Raw genomic sequence first — 12,938 nt, forward strand, 5'->3', positions numbered from 1 at the left:
ATATGTATGGGTTTTTCTGTTTGTCTCATTTTCTTAATGTCTCACATGAAGTATATCTTGACTGAAAGGTAGACTACTGTATTACACACTACTGTATTACAGCAGAAATATTTAAAAGTACTGACCTCCTGAGAGCATTTTCAAGAAGTGGGTAGTGTGGTGCTCTTTTTACATTATTCTGTGGTCCTAAGCCTATGTGTCTTTCTTCTCATCATTACCTTACCTTGTCACTTTATCCCAGGCTTCTATCTCCATGTTGCTGCCTGCAAACCCTGTTTTCTCTCCCACTGCATTGGATGAGTGCCCTGTAGGGAAAGATAATTCAGGCAGTCTCAGCAGGTCTGGGTGTTAGCATGGTGAATTCTTGAGAAGTGTGCAGGACCCACTTGTATGACCTTAATTCTATACTATTCTGTGTGTCAAAATTTAATTTCCATGCAAATGGCATAAAATATATATCAGATGAACTCAATAATTAAAGCACTTACCTTAGATCTCTGCTTCAAGTTTTATGGACTGTTCCTCTCCCTTTTCCCATTCTCTTAGTTAATCTCATTGGCTTTTTTCCTTTGTTTTCTGGAAACTGTTTAATGATGTCTTATTCCCCTTCCCCTTTGTTGTTACACTGTTTCTTCTCTATGTCACCTGTTGCTAAAATATTTCGGTTTGGTTTTTTTTCCTTTCAAGTTTACCATGCTGTTTTTATAATTCCACCGTCATCTATATTTCTTCTGCCTTTTCAGAGGCACCCTGTGTAAATGTTTGTTGCCTAGACTGATTGAAAGCACAGGCAGAAGAGGAAGTAAAGGGGCCTGGACAGAGTCAAAATAAGACACTGCCAGGTGTGCTCCATTGCTTGACTCAAGCATTGTTCAGAGAACAGTACAACACACAGAAGCACATTTTCTTGTGCCCTTTAAAAAAGCAAGAATAGACTAGACCTGTCATTTATTTTTTTTGTGTTTTTCATTATTAGCACTATAAATTGTTCAATCTGATCTGCTTGCTTTTCTTTGCAGCCTTTCCGTGTCCTGAAGACTTTATCTTTCTCTGTTTCAAAAGACAGTTACTTCTCACTTTTTCTGTGAATGGAGCAGAAAGCTAAAGCCCCTAGATATTTCTTACACTCCGGTGTTCATGATGGCTTGTCTGGAACTGCTGATGGTCAAAGAGCAGGCAATCCGGTCATTGGAAATTCTAACAAACTGCTTCACAATTCAATAGGATTGATTAGGTTTACATGTGACGTAGTAAGTGTAATCAGGTCCGTAGTTGTACTGAATCCAAAAGAATTTGATAAAAACCTCTTACTTGTTGGTAAATAGCTGTGACTTCATTTGTCAAAGAGATAAAATGCATACATACGTACTGTAGCTTATTTCTTTTGCAGGTAAGGAGACAGTCACTGTTCTTCCAGGTTCTTCCTATTTCTCTAGCGATGAATCATTTGCAATGATAAGAGGGTATGTAACAACACAAACCCTGATCTTTTTGAAATGGGAAAAGAATAAACTCATTAGTATTTCTTTCAAATGTGGTTAGCATTTAACAACCTGTAAAATTGTCATGGACTTAATCAGTGGTGGTTTACAGAGGGTTAGGTCTAACTATTGGAAATAAAAATCCACTGTAACTAATAGATACCATGGTGATGTTTGTGCCTACCACCACCTGGCCATATATAAACACATTTATAACTATGTTTTAGCAACTATTTTTTTGTCATTTCCAAGTATCTAATCTGTACTTGCACGCTGTATATTTTATGTGCTCAGCTTGCAACTGTGATCCTCATTCCACCTCCTTAATGGAAATTCAACGTCTGCACCTGTTTTTTGTTTGTTTTGCAGAAAGGAGGTTGGATGCAAACAAACACTAGATCCTAATGGCTCTGAAAAGATAATGAGTGCATGTAAATATGTTAAGGAGTGTACCAAAAAGCGCAAGTTCAGAGTTGATTGACTGTGCAATCAATTAACCAAACCAGACAAATGTAGGAACATTTTTGAGACTCAGTAGGCATAAAGAGACATTTGCATCAGTGATACATCTAGGGGGAAAACCCCAACTACATCTGTGACGAATGGTTGCTACCTCTGTCATATGCCACCATTTTTAAATTGATGTAATGAGAATGAACAAAAGCTTAAGGTTTGTGGGCTGTTACTTTAACATGATGTGCTAATTACACACTTTCTGTTGCCAGAGGCCATGTTGATTTGACAATGCTTGGAGCTATGCAGGTGTCTAAGTACGGTGACCTGGCCAACTGGATGATTCCTGTAAGTAGGTTTCTGAACTACTGTCAGTGTACTGTGTTTAGGATAACATAAATGTAGCTGAGGATCAGGCAAAGGAGAAAAGGGCAGAATTAGAATGAGGGTTGTGAAGCTAAAAGCACTAAAATAAGAGGATATGTGTATTTTTCCTGTATACTGCTGGCACCAAGCAATCCATTATCAGAAGTCAGCCTTCTAAAATTATGCTTGCACATTGTGAAAAGCAAAACATTACTTATGCAAGCCTTTTTCCTGCCTGTTATGTCCATGCCTTTCAGATATCATGGTTCTTTTGCTGAGGACTGATGCTTTTTCTTGACAGTGACAACTTTTGTATGGTTGTACTTGGAACAGTAAGTTGAAGGAAAGTGTAAAACAGCATGTAGCTCTTTACAAACTTATTTTTAAAGTCTGCCTTATTTTTCTGTGTTTCTGTCAAAAGATTGCAGCATTGCCCTTTCAAATACATTAAGAAAAAGGCAATAATGCTGTATTTAGCCAAACAGACCTTCAGGTTTCAATGATAGAAATATAAGCTTATCCCAGTATTATTTAAGCAGCTGATGACATTAAGCCATTCTTTGAACTTTATGTTTTAACATTAAACAACGTAAGTAACTTTCATACTGTTGACAAGTTTACTATTTTCAATGGCTTTCAATATGATACTTTTTGATATGGCTTGTAACAGAGATGTCTAGAAGCAGATTTTCTTATTAACCTTGTTTAAAGTAATGAGGCATATTTCTATCTGCCTGAGCAGTGTTAAAGGACTTGGGAAACCGAAAGATGATTATAGGAGGACAAAAACCCAAATGAATGTCCTGTCTCTTGGAAAAGCGTTAGTCGAACCCAGCAGTCTCTGACTTCTCCAGGAGACTTTTGAGCCTGGAAGTCATGGAGCAGTGGCTGGAGCATAAGGTGGTTTTATGGAGAGGGGACAGAGTCTGACATGGGAGTGATACAAGCAGGTGTGGGAGAAAGGGTTATGTGAAGGGCTATTCCAGGTGTCTGTGTGAGCAATTGTGGGGCATGAGAAGGGGTATGGCTAGGTTGAAATGTGCCTTTCAAGATCTGAACTACCAAAAGATAAACACAGCATTTTGTACTAGTAAAAAGATTTGTTTACACATACATTTCTTGAAGCATTGAAGCTAAGATTGATTGTAATCTTTCTCAAAAAAGTGCAGATTTACATGTTCTTCCCTCAGTGCTTTATGTTCTCTGAAAGATACTGAGTTTCGTTTTGCATTCATACATATTGCGAAGATTATTTTTTATATCTGGTATTCCTTATTTTACCTATGAAGTTTCCTCTCAGTTCTGTTCAACCCCAAATTTATGAATAACAAGTATGTTTTCAAAACAGGGAAGTATAAAATGCAACTTTCAATACTGTTTCACTTTTTGTTACCTTTGAGATGTATCTTCTTACTACATACTACAGTCTACATCAAATGGATCCTTGTGACTTTTTGCTGTCATAATTTTCCGCTCTTACTAATCTTTGGCTGTTTGAAAATTTCCTCTGCAGTAAGTTTGTATTAACTTTTGAGTAAATGTGCCCAATGATACTTCATAAATCCAACCAGTAGCGTTTCCAAGCAGCAATAATTTCTCTTTGGTTACTTTTATTGAGATCTGTTGGATGGATGTTTCTTAATCTACTTTATTGATGTGTTACTGCTATTCTACAGTACAGGTTTTTAAAATGGGATTAACCAACCCATAGATATTCAGATCTCCCTGCTTTTCCTGTAAATAAGATGATACATTATTGTCAGTTAAATTTAATTATGAGCAAGATGTGTTTCTTTTTTAGTCACAAGATTTGTGTGTGGGTGATACAAAGACTGACTTTGCTGAAAACTCATAGTGTAAGGCAACTTTAAGCTGTATTTTGTTCTAACACTTTTCACTTTGTTTTTCATTTACTTTTGGTTAAATATTTCTTATACACTGTAGCTTTTGGATTCTTGTATTGATGGTATTTGCCATTATTTCAGAGGCAAGTAATAACTCTGTATGTTTTGAGCAAGCGCACCATCATGAAGCAGTCCTTTCTGTCCCATAAGAGCTTGCTAACACTTGAACCCTAGCGTGTGCATGTGTGTGTTTACTTGCACTTATTATTATGAACTGAGCTGAGGAAGTCTCACTGCAGTAATTACAGCCCTTTATCTTTGCTCTTATCTGCTGACTTTTAATGGAGAGAAAAATCCCATGAGTAAAGGAAGAAGAGGGTGTGAATATTTTAAGCACATGCAGTAAACAATGCTGTTTGCTTAGCAGAAGTTACTTCCTAAATACTGGCATTTATTGGTAATTTTATTCCATTAAGCACTACTACTTAATGGCTTTTTGTCTTCCTCACTTTGGTATTTCTCCAACTAACAATAGGGTTTCTGAGGAGGGAAAGGAAGGAGGTGGCAAATTTCTGTGAATCCCCTGGAAACAGAGTGCAGCTGGGAGAAGGTGGCAAAGAGAGGTTGAAGAGAAACACTGAGGTCATGGTTATGGAGTAGGGCAGATAGGCCAGAACAGGTAGCCCGTAGCTGCTGGTTGCTACTGGATGGATACTACTTTTCATTTCATGAGTGCAGAACACAGTATCTGACCTGTCTGTGTCTCAAGCTAATGTCAGATATTGTCAGAATAGCAGGGCAGCTTCCCAGCATGTACAGAGCAGCAGCATTAATTGTCTCACATGAGTTTTTAAAAGTTGGGGGATTGACTGCACAAATCCCTGCATGTACTTGCTTTGTTTGAGTTCTTTTCTACCAGTGTCTTTTTGAAACCCTTGGAATAGAAACGTTTATGAAACAGTTTCTGCTGCCCTTCTGCAAGGGCAGAAGCTTACTACAAAGTACTGCAGCTTCAGCTTGCGCCAAGTACTGCTTTATTTTCCCCATTCTTCCTGAGGGAAGGCACATAACTATGATTGCTGTTGTGATGTGTATCAGAGGCTGGACATAGGTCAGAACAAAACACCAGAACTTCTGCCATGTTCCCCTGTGACACCAAGGCTTGTAGATGTGTAGATATGGCACTTAGTACCAACCATAAAGAGGACTGTGGACTGATTAATAAACTGGATTTGTGTAAGTTCACAAGGGCAGATAGGATACATCCAGAGGTGCAAAAGAAGCTGGCCATTTCCTAAGGCAACAGGCTCAAAGCCTAGTGGCCGGAAGTTAACAAGCAGCAGCCTCAGAGATGATACAGGGCCTGACCCTATTTAGCATCTCTGTTCTCTACAAACAATACAAACCAAGAGAATAAACCTTAGCTTTGTATATTCTTCAACTGGAGTCTAAAATTAATGTTTTGATTCTAAGGTAGTGCAGTTAGTTAGCACGAAGAGAAGAGAGTGATGTAATTTGTGCAGGAGGTGCAGTTTGGATACATAAATCTGTATCATTCTTGGGAAGAAAAAAATCCTTAAATTTTAGAATCAGCAGCCTGAGATTTTAATGCTCTAGCTTGGACTAGCCAAACCTAGAGGATTAAAACATTAAGAATGAAATAAAATTACACAAAAATTCTAAGCTTTATCAGAGAAGATTATCTGAAAAAAAGAATTGAGAAAACCTAATTCAAATTCAATAATAAATCTTTTAATTTACAGTCTGTAGAAGTTAGTATAACCTAAGGCTTTAGGAATATAATTTTATTCATTATTGGTAGTTTTTCTACAGAGCTTCAAAGTACATATTTTGCACAGTTTTGGGAGCTTTGACCATGAAGTGAATTTCATTAGTAAAGACATTCTTAAAATAAAAGTTAACTGACAGAGACCAGCCTGCTCTGTGTCTGCATGATGGTTTTTTGGTTTCATTTTTGCCTTTAGCTACTATTTGTTGTGCCAAGCCTGGGAACAGAGGGCTCCACACCAAGAGTTTTTCTTACGTAAAATTATCATTTTTAATGATGGAAGAAAGGACCGGTATCCCAGAATGCATCCCTGAATGCCTGAGAGCACTGTAGGTCTTCTTTGAGGAGCCCTATTGCAGCCTGTTTGTCACTCTGCTTGAGTAGGAGTGTCTTTGCACAAGGCATATTTTCATTTTTAATCCAAGCCTATTGTCTACTCTCCTAGTTCTCCTAATATATCTGTGGCACTGAATGCAGCTCTGTTTTGTTTCAAGCTGTACAGCATTGCAAGAAAGGCATTTTATATATTAACTATAAAATGGGCTAAAATCGGTATGAGTAGAAAATACACAGGTTAATTATGCTCAATGACTGGGTTTCTCTCAGTAGTAATATGAAGTTGTCTGATGTCTAGGACATGAGTAAGGCTACATCAGTTGTTGAACAAAGGAGAAGGATGGGACTTGCGGTTACCCAGAGTCTCCTTGGAAATCTACTTTTCAGCGGGATATTAGTTTAGTATGAAGATGTATTAGGCTTTTGCAGACACATCTTGAAATTAAGCCTACAGTAATATATCAGCTTACTGCTTATCTCCCAACAAACATGTACGTGAAAGCCCTGCAGAGCCTTTGCAACACATAATTATCACTCTTGCAAGAGTCCTGCAGCCAAAAAGGAGAAACTGAGTGTATTGTGTTGGCTCTACCTCTTCCACCTTTTTGAGGGCTTTTTCTATCAATTTTCTTCATGTTTATTTCTCTTCAGACTGTATGGAAGGAATGTAGGAGCTCCCTATTGGTATTTTATTCATACTCTTAAATTTTCAATGTGGGAAGTGGCAGCTCTGCTTTCTGTGTAATGAGAGCAGCTGAAGAAATTCTGCCTGTCTCAAAAATACAAGCATATGTCAAAGGACTTCTGATCTGTGGGTTAGTGGTGAGAATTGTTACTACGATATGGAACCATTACTTTTGATTGAGACTAGTATTATGTTGGCAGTAAAATTTAATTATTGCATGCCATGCCGTGTGTTTTGGAAGTGGTATGCAAAGGTAAATGGACAGCTTAATTGTCCCATTACACTGAAATAACATTCATCTCTGTAAAGCAAATCCATTTCAATGAAGCATGTCACAGACTGTTTTGCATTGCTCCTGAGATGCAGTTTCTCAGTGTATTCATTTGAATTTTACTCTGTCATTCAAATCTGTTGCCAATGGTTATTTCAAGTTAGGTTTATGGGACAACAAAGGAATAAAATTTGTCCAGCTTTCTTTGCACATATTTTATGCACCCCTAATTTTCTGATCATGGAAGATAAGAATATAAATATAGTTAGTGCACATATTTTTGTATGTTAAAAGTTAGGGAAGAGTTATTATTACATTTTGCCAAAAAAAGAAGTAATTCAAGAACTTATGCTCCATTCTTTCAGAAATTAGACTTACTTTTTAGTTTTGCTTTTCACTATGTGTTTGTGTGTGTGTTAGGAGATATCTGGATAACATTCTTCAAAATCAGGCCATTTCTTATATGGCTAAGCCATACAACTAGGTTTTTTTGTATTTTTAAAAAAAATACGTTTACCATGTTGTGAATGTAGTGTGTGTTCAGTTTTGTTGTATTCAGCCTGTATTAGCTTTTTGTTGTGTTGTTGCATTACCCACTCTACTGATTGAAAAATCCTGTTAATAACTTCCCAGTTTTTTTTCTCAGAGTAAAATCTAATCTAGCTCTCCTAGTTGACAGTGTAATTACAATAATTCTGTAAGTGGGACATATAAGGACATAGAATCAGTGTAAAATAGAACAAGGAAGTATAGTTCACAACACTTGAGCTTTATCCATCTTTTTGATGCAATCTTCATCCAGTCTTTTTTCACTGGAAAAGTGGAAAGTGAAATCAGGAAGAGTTGTGACTTTCCGTTTTAGAATCAACTACAAATATAACTTTAATATATCCTTTAAATACAGGACAGGGCTGTTAGCAACAGGCAAAGGAGACATCTACATTTTTATGAAGTTAGAGTAGATATGTGCACATATATTTTTTTAATATTACCTTCTGATTGTTAGTTTGGTTTTTTTTTAATAAAACAAAGGTTTGAGCTAATATGCACTTTCCCAAACCAACCAGGTGTAACCCCACAAACAACTGAGATAGTTACGTATGGCTCCGATGACCTCCTTCCCGGTGCTGTGCTGTTTCATGCTGACACGTCTGTGCTGGCAGGCAGTATTTATACAGAGCGAGAGCTGTGTGTCTTACGTGTGTTAGCAATACTGCAGAGAGGGACAGAGCAGGGACCTTTGAAGGGGCCTTCAGAGACCTTTGAAGGGGCCTTCAGTTTATCCTTTTGACTGCAGCCTTAGCACAACTGATGGTCGTGATGGCAGTATCTTGTATCCACTGCATTACCAATTTCTGCTTTTCTCTGTGAAGTTCATACTGTTCCAGTTGCTCTGAATTTTAGTGCTTATCCCTGGCATGATACAATCATTTCCTTTCATAAGGACAGCCTTCATACCTTTTTTCCTTTCATACCTGACACCTCGTCTGTGTCTGTGGCCATGAGAGACAATGCTGACATCTTTAAATTCTTTGCTCTCTCATCCTAGGAATCTTGTTCATGATGTTCAGGGAGGTGCCTGAAAATTGAGGTTGAATGGGAAGCTTGCAGTTTAAACTAGAAGCACTGGTTATCTTACCGTAAGACTTTTTGAAACAGCAGTTTCGCTGACTTTGAGCATAGTGTGAGGCATGTCTATTCTGTTATCTCATGGAAGCAAAGAGAAATTTCAGACTGAATGCTATTTGTTTAATACAATATTAGGGCAGCTGGCAACATGGTCAAGGAATCTTAAGAGGGAAGTGGCTTGGTTCTGTTCCAAACAGGTGTACATTTTCACCTTGCATGTGTTTTAATATTCAGTTTTAAAGGGAATTATTCGAGATGCATTTACCACTGACAAGTTTTCCTTGTTTCTTAAAGTCATCATGAGCATCTGCTCTGCTGTACTGTTGATGCAATACCTGTTTGTCTCAAAAGATTATGTTATTTTAACTTAAGTACAACAGTTCAGGTGCATTTTGTCATACGATATTAGGAGTAGGTATAAAATTCAGTTACAGAAGAAAAGTTCTTCCCCCTGGGAATATAGAGGAAGGTTTTAAAACACCAGCATGGATTCAAGACCTTAATAGTGTTAGAAGGCTGCTGAATTTTTCTCTTTTCTCTCAGCTATCTCTTCTTTATCTATCTGCTTGAATTTTCTTATAAATTGTTTCCTGCTTGCTATAGCACCTTCCTAGCTTGCTTGAAATATCTTTTAGGCAAAACTTCGCATTCTCTTGAAAAATATCTTGGCTGTCTTGCCCACATTGGAGTACTCACAAGTTTCCACTGGAATGCCAGGTTGTCTTGGGTGCCACATGTGACCAAACAAACACAAAGGTTTCTGTTTAGGAATTGCTATTAGGCTAAATTAATTCCTCAGACTCTTTCAGGTATTTTGACTACTCAAGTAATGTTCCGATATAAACGCATTAGATGAGAAAATATGTACCCTTCTGTCATATTTTCTTAATGATGTCCCATCACCACAATAACGAAACAGTTTATTTTGCAGTAAGTAGGCATTATAAGAATTTGCACTAATACTGTGTAGGTTCATGACCTACACAAAGAAGCAGAAGAGCTGATGATCTCAGTTAAAAAACCCAAAGCATCAGGTCCAAAATTTCCATGTCTTGCACTCCAGTATTATTTGGACTGAGACTTGGAAAAAACTGCTGATGCAAGCACAATGGGAAAAGCAGAATTCCCACCTTGTATTGTAACTGAGAAGCTGCAAGGAAATTGTCAGCTTGTGTCTGTTCTCCGCCCAACCCTCTATATAAATACTGCCAACATTGGACCTCCCAGGAAGTGCATGGCTAATTCAAAAATCTTTTATTCTTACTTCAAGCTCTTTCTGATGAAATGGGTTTTATAACAGTGCTTCAATTTACCAGTATTTTACCGCTGCACTAAGTCTTTCCTTCTGAAAGGTTCCTGAAGCTAGCAGTACCAATGTAATTGAGAACTAACAAAAATAATCTTAAGTAAATAAATGGAGGGAGCAGGGTGGGGCAAAAATGAGCAAAGTGTCTTTTTGGAATCACCTTTTAGTCTCGAATATTTTAATTCAAATTTAGCATGCAGGTGTCCCCTTTTCCAGTATGGTGTGGGGGAAAGTGCTAGTTGTGGTAGTTTGGTAGATGCACTGACAGCAATACAAATCTCTTATGCTTTGGATATTCCTCAAAATGAAAGCATGGAATTGGCTAGTTGCATTTAGTGCTGAATTGATTTGCATGACCAGGCACCACCCAATAGCATTGAATATGTTTTCTAAAGAGAAAGAGCAGATGAAGCAATTTAAAATCCGTGAGTTCTTCTCTTCAGCTTGCATTTTTCTCTTTCTTCATGCACAGTGGGATGATGTCTCTTCTCTCAGTTCTGGATGACAGCTTCTCCACCAGTACATTTGTTGTTGACCTTTATCAGCACTTAGTTCCTCAGGAATTTACTTGTTGCTGTGGGTCTTTTGTAGTTAATAGAACTAAAAGGCCTGGAAATGAGGTAATGGCATTGTCAGGACAGTTATATTGATACCATAATCCTCAGTGCAAACAGATTCTGAGTTACTGGGGAGATAATATGTCATCTTCAGCTACTCTGCATTATCTTGTCATGGAGCCTCTGGTAGGCAGGTAAGAGGTCACTGTAAGAGCTCTGTATTTCCTGGCAGGATGGAGAATGATCCAAGCAGTGCCAGGAAGTTAAGGACAGAGGTAAATCCTTTTCACATTTGTATTTGCTAAGAAATATTTAGTAGTAATGATTTATGTGATAAATATTAAATATTAGTCTGACTGAACAGTTCCAAAAGGTTTGTTTATAGATTTAGGAAGATGTGATTTATTCTTCACTGTGCCAACAGTAGGTAGATAAGAAATTTTTTGGGGGGAGGTGGGATGTGGGGTGTGAATACTGGCTTCGTTACATAAGAGACCGTAATGATCAAGAGAATAACTAGTAGCTGGCCTGGCAGTTTAATGAGACAAGTCTCTTCCATATATTTTTTATGATGGACCATAGGTACTCATACTTGTAAGGTATTGAATCACATTGCTGATAGAAGGAAGCATAAGAGAAAAGCTTTGTACTAGGAAGTTTTCCAGGCATTTAATCATAAACTTTTAGGGTTCGTATCCATAACAGTATATGGTATATTACTGTCCATATAACCTGTCAAAAACAAATGGAAACCATTTGAGACAGAAGTTAATTTATTTTAATCTGTAAAATTGACAGAATCACAGAATCAGAATATTCTCAGTTTGAAGGAACCCACAAGGATCATCAAAGTCCAACTCCTGGCCCTGCACAGCACCGTCCCCAAGAGTCACACCATGTGCCTGAGAGCATTGTCCAAATGCTACTTGAGCTCTGTCAGGCTGGTGCTGTGACCACTTCCCTCAGGAGCCTGTCCAGTGTCCAACCACCCTCTGGGTGAAGAACCCTTTTCTGATATCCAGCCTAAACCTCCCCTGACACAACTTCAGGCCACGGCCTCGGGTCCTGTCACTGATCACCACAGAGATCAGTGTCTGTCTCTCCTCTTCCCCTCATGAGGAAATTGTAACTGCAATGAGGTCTCCCCTCAGTCTCCTCTTCCCCAGGCTGACCTGGTTGCAGCCACTCCTCATATGGCTTCCCCTCAAGGCCCTTCACCATCCTCATTGCTCTCCTTGTGTCACATTTCCTACTAGCCTCTCCTATCATGCAGATGTTCCACTCCCCTTTCTTTCCTCCTCAGCAGCTCTGGATTGGTATGTGAGATTGTTACCATCTTTGATTATTGGGGTCTAGTGCTTGTTCAAAAACAATTGCTCTGCTCATACTTATAGAACTTTGTACTTTTAATCATTTCCTGTCAGTAGTGTGTTGTGTCTGGATCCCTTTCCCTTCCAAGATCAGATGTATCCAGTTTTAGGTGATGGAAGCAGGCAGGGTTGAGTGCCATAGCATTATGGAAAGTAAAAATAGAGGTAGCTGAACACCAAGCCATAAGACACCTGCTGTGATAACACGTGCAATTCTAACACACTTTGAGAGAGGAATGAGTCCAGAGGCTGAAAACACTGCTTGGTTTGAGGGACAAGCAGAAGTGAGTACTGAGGCACATTTATATATTTGCTCATACTCTGAAATGACCTCTACAGACATCTGGAATAGAATAAAAACAATTGGTTTGTGCTGATATAGTGGTACAAGGCATGGCTTTCTAAAGTGGCAAGAGACTTTCCAAACTGTCAGGTGGATGTGCAGTGCTCAGATGTTCTTGTTGCTGCATTTCATAAGTAGGGATTTCTTTTGAGGAAGTAATGACATTTCCATCAACAGGAAGATGTACACTTTGCTTTTCAAGTGACAGAATCATTGGAACTAAATTCATTGCTCCTCAGCGTCAGTGCTTCCACTAAGCCAAGGATACTACTCAGATTTAGGTTACACCCCAGGGCACCAGCCATGGCAGTGGATCTCTTTATTCTACTCATCATTCTTCTCCTATTTTCGTCATATAGAGCCTAGAATGAGACAGCTCCTTTCACTCTGTTGGTGTTTGAATACTGTGGTTATGAAATAGGTGGGTGTTGATGCAGGAAAAGGTGACTATCTTGTGCTGCCACTTGCAGCCACAATATTATCTTCTTTTTTTTTTAAATAATAATAA

At 38.3% G+C, this 12,938-nt stretch overlaps 1 protein-coding gene across 1 annotated transcript in view; it reads left to right on the plus strand.

Annotated features, from left to right (window-relative positions):
* OXCT1 (3-oxoacid CoA-transferase 1) overlaps nucleotides 1–12,938 on the plus strand; it is an 84,704-nt gene that overhangs the window by 51,136 nt on the left and 20,630 nt on the right. Inside the window, exons 12-13 of the mRNA XM_032095470.1 lie at nucleotides 1,391–1,463; nucleotides 2,207–2,282. Of these exons, the coding sequence (XP_031951361.1) occupies nucleotides 1,391–1,463; nucleotides 2,207–2,282 (149 nt within the window). The remainder of the gene's footprint in view (nucleotides 1–1,390; nucleotides 1,464–2,206; nucleotides 2,283–12,938) is intronic.

This window comes from Corvus moneduloides, chromosome Z (assembly GCF_009650955.1).
Source record: "Corvus moneduloides isolate bCorMon1 chromosome Z, bCorMon1.pri, whole genome shotgun sequence".
Taxonomy (NCBI): Eukaryota; Metazoa; Chordata; class Aves; order Passeriformes; family Corvidae; genus Corvus; species Corvus moneduloides.